This window comes from Mus caroli, chromosome 18 (assembly GCF_900094665.2).
Source record: "Mus caroli chromosome 18, CAROLI_EIJ_v1.1, whole genome shotgun sequence".
Lineage (NCBI taxonomy): Eukaryota > Metazoa > Chordata > Mammalia > Rodentia > Muridae > Mus > Mus caroli.
Window position 1 is genome coordinate 42728277 of NC_034587.1, and position 18582 is coordinate 42746858.

An 18582-nucleotide genomic window follows, 5' to 3' on the forward strand; every position below is an offset into this window, starting at 1 on the left:
TTCTTTCCAGCTTCTGGCTATTATAAATAAGGCTGCTATGAACATAGTGGAGCATGTAACTCAAAATCTTGGCCCAAGGCTGTAGAGATGACTCAGCAGTTAAGACCACTGGCTGATCTTCAGAAGGTTAATTCCCAGCTACCTCATGGTGGTTATCAGCCATCTATAAAGTGATTTTATGCCTTCTTTGCTCTAATGCCCTCTTCTGTCATGCGTATATGTATATAGCATACTCATCTACATTAAGCAAGTAAGTAAATTAATTCTCTTTTAAAAAAATTAGTCTATCCTTACCCAAATTGCCTATTTATAATTGAAGACACAAAGTCTTTTCTGTAATATTTAGCTTTGTTTACAGTATTAGACACAGGTGGTTATGGAATTCCTAAACTAGGGAGAGCTTAGATTATGATGGATTTAGGATTGGGGATCTACCTCAGTCATATGTACATGCCTGGTATTCTGAAGATCCTAGTTTGACTCCCATTCTCTCTCTCTCTTCCTCTTCCTCTCTTTCTTTCTCTCTCTCTCTCTCTCTCTCTCTCTCTCTCTCTCTCTCTCTCTCTCTCTTTCCTTCTCCCTCTCTTTTACACATGATCAGAAACATAAAATAGAAATGTGCCTTATGCCTAGATTTACCTATGAATAATATCTCTCTCTTCTACATATTTTTCATATGTGTTTACACGTCTGGAAGGGTCAGAGGTCAAAATCATTTATCTTCTTAAATGAATCTCCATCTTAGAGTCTTTCATTAAGCTTCAGCCCACTGATTTGTGTAGATTAGTTGACCAACAGACCCCACATGCTACCATGGGGGCTTTTACAGGAATGCTGGGAATCCAAAATAGTTTTTTTTTTTTTTTGACATGTCAATCACTTCACCAGTTGAGCCATCTTAATCCTCATTTCAGCCTCTGCCCCAAAACCATGGAAGAACTTAACAGAAGTCACACTTCTTTTAGTACAAAAGCATTAAGGTTATAGAAGAATAATTTCTCTACTCTTCCTCCATTTGAAGAAACACTGAGGACCTGAAGATGTCCTATTTGGGATGTTCTCATAAACAATGAACTGAATTCTAACTTGTTTCCTTCTCTTTTTGAAGGCAAGTGGATTGTCAGGTTTCAGTCTCAGTTTTCGTTTTTCTTTTTCTTTTAGGTTTTCTTTTTCAGAACCAACTAGTTTTGAGCTATCTCCAGTTTTACAAAGGAGTCATCATTTTGCCTAGCACTATCCTTTCTCCCATCTTCTATCTACATGTGTGAATGTAACACATCCCGCAAGCTGTGCATTTTCCTGTACTCCTGAATATATGATTATTTCAAGAGGAATCATGTTGATAAGGGTCACTAGGAAGGTCACTCATGTATAGCTTTGGCTTTCCTACTTCTGTAATGTGATGGTAATTCTTCTTGGCTATTTGACCTTTTAAACAATGAATGAATTTTGAGGCATACTTGTCTTTAAATATAGAGTAATAGCCATCCATTCACAGGTGTGAGTGTAAGTGGTTCTTAATAAGTACACGAGACTTGATAAAACAATCAAAGCGAGGTCTCCAGGTGACTCGGGTTCCTTCTGTGTCACTAGTAATTCTGTATAAAGATTTCTCAGTACATAGTAATTTGAAAAGACCACACTATTTAATACTTTTTCACTTTATTCAGGAGGCAGAGAGAATGTCCGTCCAGAGTAAAGCCTCTATTCCACTCTAGAACACTAGATAGTACTTCCATGAGCTTCAAGGTTGTGGGATATCTTGGGTGTAAGTTGAGGGAGCACCCTCTTAACTCAGTTCAAAGGCATTCTGGAAAAGAGCAATGGCTTAGCTCAGGTCACATTGAGTCCCATCACATAAGGGCCATCGACGGGAATAGATGCTTGTTTTCATGCAGAAGTGTATTTTATTCCGAGCGGGAAGGAGAATTCTGGGCTTTGTCAGTCAGAAAACTAAGTTCCTGATCAACTGCCTAACCAGAACGTTAGTCCTTTCTAGGGTTAACTCAGATCAATCCCAGGGAAAGATTTTAAGGAACATGACAGCTGCTTTCTTCCAGCGATAGCCAAGTGTACCTAGGCCTTTTTATGACCTGTTGGGACATAACACCATCTAAACTGTCTAACCATGCAGCGCTTTAGTTTCTGGAACTGCCCTTCACTCTCTAAGTTCATGGCACCCTTTCCAATAAGGAGCTTTAAATGCAGAATGACTCTGGGCTGATGACCAGTTTTATGCAATACTTCCTTGTTTCCTGCCCAAGACTAGAAGAATGAGCTGACCTAGCAAATCATAGAAATGGGTTTCCTAGTCCCGTGGGCTTCATCTCAGTACTAAAAGATCCCCAAGCACACCCTTCCGTAGGATGAGGGCATTTAAAATGAGCACTTGACCTCCAGCAGTAATGCCAACTGGATTTAAAGAAAATCAGAGGAAAGCCGTTTTTGATAAAGGAAAATATTTTCATGACCTGAGGAAATGTAAAGCTCTCATGGGTTATAATATAAAACTTGAATGATTTAGAGCATTTTATTTGCCAAAATTGATGTTTTACCTATTTATTATGGAAGCATAATTATTTGTGTCAGGAAAGGGCAGTAAAATATACTTATGCTTTTTAGCTATTGAGTCAGTCAGTCTCAAAAACACAAAGGTAGGTGATATTGTCAAATATTTGTTTACCTTCTTCTTGAAGAACAAGTTGATAGATCTATTAAAATGAAAGTTTAAAACTAGAAAGACACTGCTGTGTTATTGCAAGAGGAGCTGCATTAAACTCCAAGCACCTGTATGGTGGCTTAAAACCATCTATAACTCCAGTTCCAGGCAATCTGATACGCTCTTCTGACCTCTGCAGGCACCAGGAGTACACATGGTATATCAACATACATACAGACAAAACACTCATGCATAAATAAAGGTTAACCTTTAAGTGGCTCTATTCATTTTAGATTAAAAGATGGACACTTAAGAAGTATATTTTTGGTAAATCTTGATTATCATTGAATTACTCTAAATTGACTATTAAAATGCAGTTTGCACTCTAATAAACTATTATACAAACCACATAAGAATAATTTAAAGGGGCTGGTGAGATGGCTCAGTGGGTAAGAGCACCCGACTGTTCTTCCGAAGGTCAGGAGTTCAAATCCCAGCAACCACATGGTGGCTCACAACCATCCGTAACGAGATCTGACTACCTCTTCTAGAGTGTCTGAAGACAGCTACAGCTACAGTGTACTTACATATAATAAATAAATAAATCTTTAAAAAAAAAAAAAAGAATAATTTAAAATTGAATTACTTTGACCATTAGTGGTTTTAACAGGCCATTAACCATAGTGGTAGGTATTCTTGGATTAAAATAACAACCATGAATTACATTTTTAAGTTAGGTCTTTGGAAGATGTCTTATAAGCAATAATTAAAACGGTCCTGGAGAGTTCTATCAAAGAAGCTTCATTCTTGTATGTCTGTGTCTTTAAGTTTACTTCATCCCAAAGTAGTATTTCAAGATGGTTCTTGGAAGCACTCACAGGATTCACCGTCACTAGGTGGCTGGAAATGAAAATGTCATACTGTCGAATTTTTTGAGCACTAATCAAGGAGCAATTCGGGTAGGTAGGTATCCTCAGCTTCTGTTGTATCCTGGATGTCAAAGTAGCTGCTACTTCTGTGATCTAATGGAGGACAGAGAGAGGAAGCCATCACTTTTACCTGTCACCAATATATACCCTGCATATGTTGGAAAAGGGTTAAAACTTACGCCAGCTCCCATTTCAGTTGCTCCAGCTCAGCCTCCAGAACATTAATACTGCTTCTCATGACTTGCTTTTTCTGACACAAGCTGACTCCACCCCTCTTCACTTCTCCAATTTTCTTTTCTATTTACCATTTACTTTAGTAGGTGAAAAGTTGATAAGCGATGCATAGAAGAAAAAAATACAATCTTATTTTTAATACATGAGGTCAGAATCACCCTGTCCTCGCATTAATTTTAGGTGACCAGAAGGCAGGTTAGTGATTTGCTTTGGTTTCCCATTAAAAAAAGAAACTAAAATGGGTGAAAAGAAGCCAGGATTTATTTCCTAACTTTGGTGGAAGGACCGTGACTCATCGTATTAAAGGCATACAGGGATCTTCATTCCAAAGAGGAACATATGTTAGTCCCAACTGTTTCTACATGGGCTGTGGTGGTGATGAGCACTGGAGAAAGTGTAAAACCACACTGGCATCCTTACATTAGGAAACAGAATGTCCCTGAAGTAGACAATAAGTAGACAGGAGAATGACCCATTGCCTCAGTTACTACAGCATTTCCCCTCCAACCTGGAATTCGTCTCAAACTCTGAAAATGTTCTGACACCAACAGTTCTGTTTTGCACAACTCTAAAAAAACTAAACAACTGAAGTTATTTTTGAAACATAATTCTATACACATACACATATTTAAAGAACCTAGATAGGTCAGAGCTTACAGTTTCCCTAATTACAAGGACACTTAACCATATGGAGGAGATTGCTTTGTATTTAAGTTAAGGCTTTATATTTAAAAGGTTTCATTTTTTTCCCCCTCTTGTGATGCTTTGGATATGCTTGGCTCAGGCTCTATTAGGAGGTGTGGCCTTGTTAAACTAGGTGTGTCACTGTGGGCATGGGTTGTAAGACTCTTGTCCTAGCTGCCTTTGGAATAAGAGGTGGAACTCTCAGCTCCTCCAGGCTCATGTCTGCCTGGAAGCTACCATGCTCCCGTCTTGATGATAGTGGACTGAATCTTTGAACCTGGGAGCCAGTACCAATTAAATGTTTTCCTTATAAGAATTGCATTGGTCATGGTATCTGTTCACAGCAGTAAAACCTTAACTAAGACACCTCCTTCATTTCTGTTTTTTTTATTTTTTATTTTTATATGATTTTTTGACTTTCTAAGACTGTGTCTCTCCTATATACCCATGTCAACCTCCAACTCTCGATGTAGCTGAGGTTGACCTTGAACTCCTGTTCTTCTGCCTCAACTTCCCAAGTGCTGAGATTACTGGTGTGGGCATCATACCTGATGTCAACAACAGGGTTTCTAAATGCCTGACTGGGTACAGCTTACAGGCAGACAGTTAGGATAATGAGGTGAAAAGTATAGGTAACAGCTGAGAGATTACTAAATTGTTGGATTCACTTGCTTCTCTGCTTTGCTCCCAAGGTGCTCATTTTAAAGTACAAGTCATTTGATGAGTTAGAGAGCACTCATCAAATGGGCCAGCAACAGGAAAGAGTAGAGCCCAGAATAAGCACAAGGAAAAACTGCTTCCCAAGGCTCTAGATGCCAGTGATTTTCCACTCCTATTAGGATTTTGATTTCTTTCCAGAAGGATCTCAGCAGTGGCCACCTGCCCAGGGAGAAAAATATTCATTATCTTGTGCCAACTGCCCTGTCATGGCTGCTGTAGCAGTTCGGAGCCCCTTGGTTTTCACATTCTCTGCCTATTGGAGTAGCTCAGTTGCCCCCACTGAGGAAAAAGAGGGATCAAATAAGCAACAGGTGTCCCTGTGGTCCAGCCTTGGTAGAAGAAGGTGCAGGTGGCTAGTGATTTATCTGCCCACCACTGTCAGACAGACAGAGTTGTTCAGACTTTGTAGCTGAAGTTTAAAAGCCAACAGCATAGGTACAGATGTTTCTTCCTGAAATCTGTTACTCCTTCATCAGGACCTAGCACTAAAACCACTTTAATTGTCTTCAGGGAACACGGTATATCATGCTGCCTATCACCCCTCACACCTGCATGCTTCTAACATTTTCACCAGTAACTCAAAGAGCTATCACTTTTTTTAAGGTTAAGTGCAGCTTGCTATATTCTGTTCACAGCTTCCTTTAACTACAGCAAATCATCACTGCAGGACTGACTATGTTGCCGATACCATTTCTCAACAGTGGGGCTCTTGCAAAATCTCCAAGTGACTCTAGTTCATGATCAAGGCTCTGAACTACTGATTTAAAAGTTGCAGCAGTTACAGGGCTGGAGTAAAGACTCAGAGGCTGGGTGACTGCTCTTGCTGGACACCCATAAGAAGTCCAATCCAACACATAGTGCATGCACAATTTTTTTGAAAAGATAAACCAAATGTTAAAAAGGAATAGTGGTGATTTATTTGATATTTATCAATACCACTCAATAGTTAAGCCTTCATACTTAAAGAGTTTACCAAAAAATTAGGTGAACTGACATTTGTTTTGATATATAATGTATCATGGGTATGGAAATGATCATACATAGAGAAAATTAATATCATGGGGCAGAGTTAAGGGTAGAAAATGAAATCAATGTTAATCCAGGTCCACAACTGAATTCTGGTTTAACTCAGGTTTCAATGAATCTCAAAGCCAGGGATTAACTAGACAGTGCCTGTGATTATAGCCCGTTCTTCTTGGTGATAACTTTCTTCACAGAACTAGGTAAAAGATCATCAAACATTCTTATAAATTTACATAAAACATATCGGTTCATCGGATCCATGCTGTGGTTTTCAACAGATGATATTTGGCTCTTGTAGGACCATTATCACCCCAGATAGGAAATCTCCATTTTAGCTATTTGTGTGTGTATTATAAGTTGCTGTTGTTGTTGTTGTTGTTGTTGTTGATGTTGAGTAGTTGATAGTGTGGTCCATGATGAGTTTTCTTACTGTTGTTTTGCCTCCTCTTGTATTTATCCTTTTTCTCCTCCCTAATTAGAGCCCCCTCTTAGAGTCTCCTGTTGTTTCACGGTTTCCCAGTCAGACCATTTATAAGCTGCTTATTCCAGTTTCTGTTGATCTCCCTTTCACCTATCAGAACAGTGGTCCCTGTCTTAGTTAAGATTTCTGTTGCTATTACGAAATATCATGACCAAAGCAATTTGGAGAAAAATGGGTTTATTTGGTTTACACTTCCATTATCAAAGTTCATCACTGAAGGAAGTCAGGACAGGAACTCAAACAGGGCAGGAACCTGGAGGCAGGAGCTGATGCAGAGGCCTTGTGGGGGTGCTGCTTACTGGCTTGCTGGCCATGGCTTGCTTATCCTGCTTCGTTATAGAACCAAGAATGACATCACCCACAACAGACTGGGCCGGCGCCCCTCATTGATCACTAATTAGGAAAATGCCCTACAGACTCAACTTTCCCTACAGTGAGAATGAGAGTAATCTTTCCGCGCACTCCCTACAATTTCTACAGCTTGTTCTTATGGAGACATTTTCTTGAGGTTACATCCTTTCAAATAACATCAGCTTGTGTCAAGTTGACATAAAGGTATCCAGCAGACTGTCATTTTACCTTCCTGTTTCTACTGTTACTCAAGGATAGGTGAAGATTAAATGGGAGCCTCCAATGATAGAAAACATGTGATGTCTTTCTTTCATGAGTTATCTTATCCAATATGTTCTTTCTAGTTCTATCCATATACCTACAATGTTCATGATTTAATTTTTCTTTACGACTGAATAGTATTCCAAACTGTGTGTGTACCGTATTTTCACTATCTATTTATTGGTTGAGGGCATCTAGGCTATTTCCATTTCTTAGCTATGGTGAATAGAGTGGCAATGAACATGGCTGGGCATGTTTCTATGAAATAGGATGTTGAGTCCTTTGGGCATATGCCAAAGAATGGTATAGCTGGGTCTTATGGTAGATTCATTTTTAGCTTTTCTACACAAACTTCCAGAGTGAATGGCTGGACCAGACTGCAATCCTACCAACACTGCGAAGGAGAGTCCTCTTTCCCCACACTCCCTACAGTGAAAATGAGAGCCCTCTTTCTGTATGCACACTTCCTACAGTGAGAATGGAGTGTTCTTTCCCCACACACTCCACAATCTGTTCCCACTTATTTGTTGATCATTGCCATTATGACTTCAGCAAGATGAAATCTTCAAGTTGTTTGGATTTTCATTTTCCTGATTGCCATGGAGATTTTTTTTAAAACTATTTTTAGCCATTTCTTTCTTCATTTGAGAAATCTCTGTTCAGATTTCAAGACCATTGTTGAATAGGTATCATCATCTTGGTTTTTTGAAGTTCTTTATATATGCTGGGTGTTAATCCTCTGTCACGTGTATAGCTAGCAAAGATCGTTTCCCGTTCTATGGACTTCCTTTCCATCTAGTGGATTGTTAAGTCCAGTTGAGGTCCACTGTGAATTAGTTTTAATATTTCCCTGTTCACATTTTTTTTTTTTGTCCAGAAGACATGTCTATTGGCCAAAGTAGGTATTGAAAGAAACTACTGTTGATGGGTTGATGTTAATCTGTATAATTAAATCCAGTGATACATCCTTTTAATGAAATTAGGTACAACAGAATTTGATGCATCTATGTTTAGGGGAGTAATATGGTCATCTTTAACCATCCCCTTGATTAGAATGAAGCGCCTCTCATATCTCTTTCATTAGTTTTTGTTTGAAGTTTGTTTTGTCAGAGGTTAGGATAGGTACACCTGCCTGCTTCCTGGTTCAATTTGATTGGAATACTGTTGCTTTATCCTTTTACTATAAGAAAATGCCTCTCTTTAAACTAAGATGTGTTTCTTGTAGACAAAAGATGAAGATGGATTTTTGTTTCTTGATCCATCCAATGTGTATTTTTTGATTAGAAAGTTGAGGCCATTGATATTAAAAATTATTATTGAAATGTGTGTTAGTTTAAGTCATTGTGTTGTAGGTTTTTGGCATTTTTGTTTGTATTTTTAGTGATACTTTGTGTTTTCATGGTCATGGCATCAAATTTATTATCACAATATCTCTATTATAATCATTTCTCTCTTCGGCCCAATTTTTTTCTTGTATTTTTTTTCTATTTTAATGATGGCTGATAGTTTTGCTAGGTACATTAGTTTAGGGTGACTGTCATACGCTTATAGTGTTTTGGGACTTATAATGAGTTATGTCAGCATCTTGAGTATCAGTTGAGAAAACAGCTGTTATTCTGATGGACTTTCCTTTATGCAACTTATGTATTTTTTGACTCTTGCAGCTATCAACATACTCTTTGTGCTTCATACTTAGTGTTTTAACTATAGAATGCCATGGGATGATCTTTTCTGGTCTTGTCTATTTGGTGTTCTGTGTGCTTCTTCTATCTCTATTGGCGTCTTTTTCCTTAGTTTCAGGAAGTAAAGATCTTGTTGAAGATCTGGTCTGTGTCATTTACTTGGGGTTCTCCTCTCTCATCTATTCCTGCAATTTCTATTTTTTTTCATGGTATTCCACATATCCTGTATGTTCCTTTCATGTGTTTTATTAAGTTTTTTTTTTTTTTTTGTATTCCTTGCTTTTGATCTAGATCCTTGACTTTCTCTTCAAGTCCTGATAGTCTTTGAGATATCTTCTGCTATGTTCAATCTGCTTGAAAGCTTTCCTTTTGTTTTCTAGTTGACTTATTGGGCTTTCAATTCCATGTTCATTGCATATTGGGTCCTCTTCAAGGCTTTTATCTCCTTATTGAACTCTCATTGAATTCTGGATTGTTGTCATTTCCGTCATCCTTATGTTTTTGTTTTCTTGGGTACCACCCAGGCATTTAGTGTATTCTCCTTAATTTTACTGATTTGTTTCTTTGTGTACTCCTAAAATTCTTGAATTCTTTAATGAAGTTTGTGCTTTTTTTTCAAGAAATTCTGTGGGCAAATATTTCTACAGGACTGGTAGGTTTGGAAGAAAAGAGACTTGGTTGATCTTTCATATTGTTTGTATTCTTGCAAAGAGATCTGGGCATGTGGAGTTACTTTTTAGTTTTAAGGCTGATATGGACATGTTGGGCTAAAAGAGAAGATGTGTGGATGGGTTGGATGTAGAGGTTGCAAATGCCTTGTGTTGAATCAAGTTTGGTAGACAGAGGGGACTGGGCTAGTGTACAGGATGTGCATCACTATCCAAGCCTGGAATATGGGTATAAAGATGGATCTGGCTGGGTGGAAAGTCTGGATGTGGCATGGGAGGAGCCTATTGGTTGGGGTATAGGTAGAGTCCTGGTAGAAGTCTAGAGAATGCTGTGGGTCAAGCAGGAGAGACGAGACTAGCACTGGATGTAGGACCTAGGCTTGATCTGGTAGACTGGGGGTAAAGGCATGGATGGGGAGGGTCAGTGAGACTTATAGGGCAAGACCCTGGAAAACCATGTGGGAAATATGACCTGATGGAAAGTTTGGATGCTGCATAGATGGAGCCTGTGTATGGTAGCAGATATGACAATCCAGGCTAGACACTGGCAAAGAAGCTGGGGAGTCTGACTATGTAGAAAGATTGGATCCAGCATTAACTGTTGATTCAAAACAACCTAGAACAAAACAAATCATTAAAACTTCAAATACTGGATAACCCTTACACAAATGGACTTGATTATAGGTGTTGTTTGTTTGTTTGTTTTCATTTTTCTTTCCCAATGTGGTCCATTTAAAAATAAAAATGAAGTCATTATATAACTTGCCTTTTAAATATTGTGCTGTATCTTCAAATGTTTTTCAAATAAATTTGAATCGACCTATGACCCACATGTTCCCTATGACCAAAGACAGCTGTGAATGTATCTGTGAATGAGGCCTGACATAAACTGTAAGCTTTCTTGAAACTTTAGTGGTGTGTTTGTGTGTGTGTGTGTGTGTATGTGTGTGTGTGTGTGTTCATTAGATCAATGCCTTTCAAGAGTGGGCAATGTAGGAGACAGATAGGAGGGCAATATGTCACATAACCACTATTCCTCAGTATTATTTACTTAAAATGATGATCAGTACACTTTGAAGACACCAACTGGACATTTTAATTTGAGCTTTTTTTTTTTTTTTAAGACCTGTTGATAATCAGGAAAAGCATATTACCTGGTGGAATTTTGAAAGTTGATTTCACCTTGCTGAATCAACTTTCAAAATTCCACCAGGTAACAAGGTGCACTCTTCCTTTTGGTGATCAAAAGAATGACACTAGAAACAAGTTGAGATTCAAATGAATGGAAAGATTCCCCAGTATTATATATCAGCCTTCTGTGTATGCAACTCCTACATGGATGCCTTAATGTGCTCATCCCTTTTCTCCTCTGTTGCTTGTCCACTGAGATTAGATTAGCCACTTTATTGCTCTGTTGCCTCGTAAGACTAAGATTCTGTCAGGATTTATGGCCTTCCTTCATACCCACTGCCATGACACCTTCCCGACCAATTGGTTTGCTGTGCCTCAGGCCAGTGAAGTGGCTGTGGCATGTGACATTGCATGTGGTCCCTGATCTGTTTCCACAAAGAGGGCACCTCCACTATTTACAATTCAGGTTGAGTGAACCTTAGTCATAGAAAGAGAGGCATAAAGCCCTTGGGGTACCACATAGTGTCTCCCGAACTCCTTTGTCTGAGATAAGCTAAATGGACTATACTTTGAAAGGCAACATGATTGCTTCTCCAAATGAAGGCATCTCCTGGCTTTGTGTACACCATGCTTTCTTGTGTGCAGGAATCACTACGTTCTTCCAAGACCTTGTCACTCTCAAGCCACAGCCTGCATACATGCACAGTCTAGTGTTCTCCTTCCTGTTGTATATCTACCCACTTGCCTGAAAGCCTGCTGGTCTCATCCCAAGAGAAGATTTTGAAATGCTAGGTTTTTTTTAAATCTTCATTTCTAGTCCATGTACTTATGTTAATTTGTTTAATATGCTTATATAATTATAGGTGTATAACAGATTTCCTGTTTTTAAAGAAAATTTATGTCTGAAAATTCAGGAAGTTAGTTTTCAGCTATTTATTCCTTGTGGTGAAATCTTGTTTTATTCATTATTATGCTTTAGTTTTAAAAATAGGTAAACTGGGATTTTATACCTTAAAGGAACATTGCTTGCAATCGTTAACTATATATTTTTCTGTCATACTTATGGAAGACACTGAAAACTATCATTTATGTTTTGCTTGAGAAAATTAATGTTTGATACAAAACAACCTCTAAGGTGGTTGGGATCAAAAATATTAATTAATTCCTCTTTCTTTGCTTTTAGGGTGCAGGTTGCACAGCCCTGGTGGTAGCCGTAGTGGCAAGAAAGCTAGAACTTACCAAAGCAGAAAAGCATGTGCACAATTTCATGATGGATACTCAGCTGACCAAAAGAGTAAGTAGACCCCCTCACATCTTTCAAGATGATGTCACTGTACACTGTGATATTCCCACATTGAGAAATATGGGTTTTCACTAAAGATATCTAAAGCAGAGATGCCACAGGTTGAGGACAGAGACGTTCTTGGAATTGGCTCCATTTCTCAAGTTTTGCAACTGGACAACCTAACGTCAGGTCAGTTAGGGATAATTGTATAACCTTGGTATTTATATAAAAGTAGATCTCATAAATCAAGATAATAGGTATACTCAACATTGCAGCACAGTAATCAATATTAGGTTGGGTAGAAAAAAACACACTATCGGTTGAAAATAGGAATTTTATGGTAAAGTGAGTCAAAGAATTTGTGCTGAGCTTTTTTATGAGCATGCCTGTGTTCTAAACACAGGTAGTAGAAGCATTAAAATCTCCTTTCTATGACTTAAAGCTCTTCAGAGATATATCCAAAATGCCACAGCATCCAGATGGAAGATCACCCTCCAATTATTAGAAGTAAGCAACACCATAAATCCACACCTTGGCTACATTCTGGCATCGCCTATGTGTGAACTTGCTTCACCCTCAGGAAGATTATGAAGGAAGCCTTGTTAGGGCTGTGCCATACAGTTTGGAGACCATGACACACAAAGCTTAGACGGCCTCCTCGAAGTCACGACATCAAGCAGGAAAGAAGGAAAATACTTGTATTAGACTATTCCTTTAGCTTTGGGGGAAGTCACTTGAGACATCAAAATACTAAAGTCAAAATTATCTTGTAACAGCTCATAGCAGGCCCCGCTTCTCAAAGTAGAATTCTATCATTGAGATAATTAAATGCATTGTCATTTGGTAACTCTACCCACAAAAGAATCAACAGAATCTTCAGATAAAGTTCCAACATTCAGTAGTTTCCTGCTAAGTACAAAAAAAAAAAAAAAAAGTCTTTTTAGCTAAGCATGCTTGCAGTCCCATATTGTCCCAAAGAGAAAAGAAGATCAGCTAGGGCTAGCATAGTAGGACCCTGTTTCCAAACACAAATATGAGGCAACCTTGAAAAGTATTTCCAATACAGAAGTTATTTTATTGCAAATTCAGATTTACACAGATTAATTTATTTATGAAAAGGGAACACGAGTTTCAGAAGTCTTACTCAATACTTCGGTGCCTACTGCTAACAGTATTTCAAGAGTCTAGGAGAGGACCCACCCCCACCCCTACCCAACTGCACGTTATTTTTAGCATGATTTTACCACTTCCAAATACCTTTTTGATTACAATTTTTATGCATTATTAGGAAGGACACTACTTGGGATAAGGTATGTATGTGGAGGTCAGAGAACAACATTGTGGAGTCCTCTTCTTTCAACTTTATTTAGGCTACTGAGTTGAAACTCAGTTTGCAAGGCTTGCATTCCCCATCTCTCTTCCCCTCATTTCTCTCCAGGTTCCTCCTAGTTTGTTCAACTCCTATTTTCCTCCTCAAAACTCAGGAGCAAGAGAGACATGAAGGGCTAGAGGGGAGCCTGGGATTAAATTTCTTTTCAGAGATCTAGAAGTGATCTCTGTGTATCGTTGTTAGTACATATGCAATCCAGGGATCATTGAATGCTCTATGTATCCCATCGATAGGGTTGGCCAATAAGGTTCTCTTTTGACAGAGCTGGTGTCAAGAGTCATAAGCATTATTCTATCAAAGGAGAATTTCTAGAAAGTCTTTTATAACCCATGCTATTTTACCATAAGTATTAGACATTTCTCAGTAATTAAATCAGCACTACAAGAGGGGTGATGTTGCAGCAGAAGTCACAGGGCTTGCCAGGTAATTCTGTACTAAAAGGCTGTTCAAATTTCAAAACTTACATTCAACAAGATACCCATTGGCTTTAATAATGTTAATCTTACTAGTACTTTTGAGTGGAACTACTTTGCAATCCTTTTGTGAGTCTCTAAGCAAACCAGCTTTCTGACCAATTAAATTCTCATAGGCAGGATGGCAGTAGGTAAAATTATACATGTTAAAATGGTGGTAGAATGAAACATAAATTTATAGTTTATGATATGCATGTCATTCTGGTACTTGGCACAGTATGTGAACATAGCCCTCTAATATTCATCCTCTCAAGATTTTATGCAAGGTCATCAACTTAATGACTGTAATTTACTTGGAACATGCTTCAGTTGGTTGTTTATGGAATTTCTAAGTGGAATCCATATAAAATTTTAACTTTTTAAGTAATAATTTCAAAACCTTCAATGATTTCTGAAAAAAAAACTAAAAGTAAGGATATATATGTATATATCCTTTTATATTATATATATACATACATTATATATATATATATATATATATATATATATATATATATATGATGAGAGACTAAAAAATACAAACTCAAGGGCACTACATATTGTTGAAATACAAGTGTTTCTCACACACTCCATAGAAGAGAACTTTTACCACAATAGTTAGCAGAGGATCAGGTCATAAATATTCTGAAATCTGAAGATGATGCTAAAGAAAAAGCAATTTGAGTATTGAAAGACTATTAACCCAAGAATATATGCAGATTTTCAAGCTTTCCAGTATGTGTCTAATAGAGGCAAATAGTAGTGTTAGAAAATTATTCACCATGTACAAATTTTCAGGGGAATGATTTTATACAAAAGTCATTGCTCTGTATGATAGCATTAGCCAAAGAAAACACACTATTCAGTGTATACCAGTATTGAGAGAGTTAATTCTCTGAAAATTTATATGACCCTTTAGAATTAAAACTTAGACTAGAGGTGCATGTACCAGATTAAAGGTGTTGCCTAGCTTAGAAAGATAGGAGCAGAGACTGGTTGATGGCTCAATGGCTAAGAACTTTTGCTGTGAAGACCTGGGTTATGATCCCCTGTGACAAAATAAAAGGCCAGTTTTGTCTGAGTGCCTGAAAGCTTGAAGACCTGGGTTTGATTCACCAAGACCTTTGCAAAACTCTGGGCATGCACTGTGCACTGTAATTCCAGAGCTGAGGAAGCAGAGGCAGAGCTTGCAGGTTCATCACCCCAGTCTAGCCATATTAACAAGGTCCAGGTTCAGTGAGAGACCCATCAAAACACAAGATGGATAAGGGATTGCAGAAGACACCTAAGGTTGACATGTGTCTTCCACAGTCCCATGAGCTTACATACATACAAAAGCCTCCAAGGAGAGAAGAAAAATGAAACCAAAATGGAAAATTTACATGCAAGGTTGTTTAAAAATCAAGGAAAAATATAAGTAATGACAGATTGTTATGAATGACTAATATTTAAAAAGCTTCCTTATATCATATAGGCTTATACAAAGTTTCATTTGACAATTCATCATCTCTAAGTGTTTTACTGATTCTCAAAGCACTGTCATAAGCTGTTTTTCATGCCCAGTACTTCAGAAAATCTGAGGCAGTGCCACATTTAACATCTTATCTTATTGTTTATAGTTTATTTTTTAATTATCTGTGAAGCAGAAATGTAATAGACGGTAGCCTTTACATGTTGAGGGATCATATGAAAGTATCTGGCCAGTTCTTATTACCACTGCCTCCATTTTTCCTATGGCTTTTGTTTGTGCATATCAATTACCTGTTTATTAGCATGCCTTTCAGATTTTCTTCCAATGAAGAATTTCAAGTCAACATGGACATTAGGAAGATAGAGAAAACGTTTCTATTTTCCTTTAGTTCAGCATGTGTTGGGATGAGGTATAGGGTAGTCAATGAGGAAGAAACAGTCCTCCTCGTGGTCTTTCTCCTCACTCTCCTTAATTTGCTATTTTCCACTTTTTCGATCCTGGGGAATCTAACATAAAGCCTGCTATATTCTAAGCAAACAGACATCAATCCAAACTATGTCCCCAGACCTCCTAATTGGCTCTAGAACTGCAGGATTTCCTCTTGGGAAACAGCACTTGGTAAAACCCATCCCCTACATTGTAACTTTTACATGTAGTTGTGAATCCTTCATAGCTGTCAGCACAGGCTATCATTCCCCACAGCTGGAAGATATCCTGTGCGATATCATTCCCCACAGCTGGAAGATGTCCTGTGCGATAGCTGAATCACTTACTTACAGGTTAGAGTTGTTTCCTAGATCTCAGTACTTGTTTTAATGACAAGGACCCTTTGGGGTGTTGTAATAATGTTGATATATAACTTATGTATCCAATGACACCCACAATACCACAGACACATGGAACACCAGTAACAAACTAGAAAGGGGCAGTGATCAGTGACATAACCTTTGACGTGTGCTTTGAGGCTTTATAAAAACTCAGGGAGGAGGGCAGGGGACCAAAGTCTACATAACTAGACGGTATAGCCCATATCTTCCCTGGGCAAGAGGTCCCTCCAAGTCAGCTTCCTGCTTACCTAGATGATAGGGACACTTGGTGTGACATGGACTATGGACACTTGCTGGGCCCTGGGTCCTTGGAAATGTGAGCATCAATTTTGTCCAGTTCTCCCAGGTGCTTTCAAACTCATCTGCCCATTGACCCATTTCTGTCAGCCCTAACAAGGACAAAAAGACCCATGGTGGAAAAATCTCAGTTACAGATAGAATTTGGGTTTTGGTTTTGTTGTGTAATTCTGGCACATATTTTTTTGTAGCTTTTACGTTACGAAGTAACAGTTAAAGCAGTAATGAGTTTTAAAACTTCATTCGGGAATAGGAGAATGTGTTTTAAAATCAATTCACATGCTTCAAGTATTTTTAAAGGAAGTGCCTGGGTTTCATTTCACTTAAGCCAGTCAGCTACGACGACTGCTTAGGGAACACAGATCCTGAGCATAAGGCTTTCAGGGCATCACCCACCCACTCTACCCTGAATTGAGATTCCCCGCTCCCTTACCATCTCAACAGGAAACAATCATTTAAAATGCATCCAAGAAACAGGAAGCCACCCTTTTCAAAAGTTTGTGGAATTTTAAAGTAATTCGGAGTTTTCTCTTTGTAGACGGGAATCTGCACAAAATCAGTTGCTATGTTTAATGCCGGGGTCATGGCCCAGCATTAAACCTTTATACCCAGTCTGGACATCAGCCCCTCTACTGTCACTTGTGCAGGTAAATCCAGAGAGGACATTGACAAGAGCTGTTCATCAATTGTCCATGTTTCCACAACCATTGAGTTGTGAGCTTCAAGTCTCATAGGAACCTTGCCCAGAGGGCACTGCTGGCCAGTCTCTTGCTCAAATCTCTACCTCTCAGATGGCACCAATTTCTTTACCTTTGAAAAGATCCAAGCTTTGGCTTCTTTCTAGTCTTAACTTCCCTGGAGAGAGGTAGGGGAGGCTGCTACTTTGACTCACTGCCATATTCTGCATCTCTTCCTGCTGTTTTCCTATTAGTTTGAGGAACTATCCTATGTAAGTGTGATAGCTCTTCAGAGGAAGTGCACACTTTCTGGAAGAAACCAGTCATTTTCTTAAAATGGATTTGGGCAATACAATTTCACTCAAGGAAAAGGGGCTTCATAGCATTAATCCTGAAATGTGGCATTTCTTTGCAAAAGTAGAAAGCTATAGTTGAAAATGTACCTCCATAGTTATAGTGCAATTCTATGACAGGTTGTTATTGTAAACATAAGGAATAATAGGGCATTAGTAATTGCCAGCTCTAACACTCTCATGTTGGAGAAAAGTCATTTCCAACAAGCTCACCAGGCATTGGAGCTGGCTTGGCTATTATCCACTCAAGGACTCAAGACTCATTGCTCAGTCTTAGCCCGAAGGCTACCCTTCCCTCCAGCACTGCCTCTCATGAGTTGGCCTCCATCACTGCTCTCCCTACCAACCTTGAGCTTTCTTCACTCAAGGACATGAAAATGGGAAAACATCTTAGGATAAGTAACTAGCCAAATAGCTGGAAAAGCTCTACTGTTCCAGGTCCAGTGATGGATGCAGGCAAAGGAGCTCTACCTTGCCAAGATAGGGACTTTAGAGACTTTAATCAAGAGAGCAAGAGATTAGATAAGAAGATGCCCAGCCTTCATGAGGTGCGGCTTACTGTACCTCTTCACCTGTCTGAAATGAAATGTATTTAATTTTCTCATGAAATCATGATGCCATCCCTATAAGCCAACGTGCGCTAGCGAGCAAATGAACCACTGCTTCTCTGGGAGCTACCGTACACAGGGTGAACTCCCATATTCAGCCATGGACCCATGCCTTGGCTTGTGCTGCTGCGCAGGCCAGACAGACCGAATGAGTTTGCAAAAGACAAGCTTAACCTTGGCAATGGGCATTTTGCCCTTCTCTGGGAAGACAGACACAACGGAGAAGCGTTGCGGTATAAAGGGGAAGAATGAGCATCGAGGAGTTGTCTTTCTACAAGGGGTTGAATAAAAAGTAGTTTCTCGTTCGGTCAGGTAGAGTATAGCACAGAAAGAGATCAGTAATAGCTCCCTAATATTTCACTCAAATGCTCCTGATAGACATAAAATCCTTGTATGAAG

General features: G+C 38.8%; 1 protein-coding gene across 2 annotated transcripts in view; it reads left to right on the forward strand.

Annotated features, from left to right (window-relative positions):
- Kcnn2 (potassium calcium-activated channel subfamily N member 2) overlaps positions 1–18582 on the forward strand; it is a 394099-nt gene that overhangs the window by 366454 nt on the left and 9063 nt on the right. For both annotated transcript variants that reach the window (XM_021150280.2, XM_029472048.1), the window contains one exon: positions 12007–12117. In XM_021150280.2, the coding sequence (XP_021005939.1) occupies positions 12007–12117 (111 nt within the window). The remainder of the gene's footprint in view (positions 1–12006; positions 12118–18582) is intronic.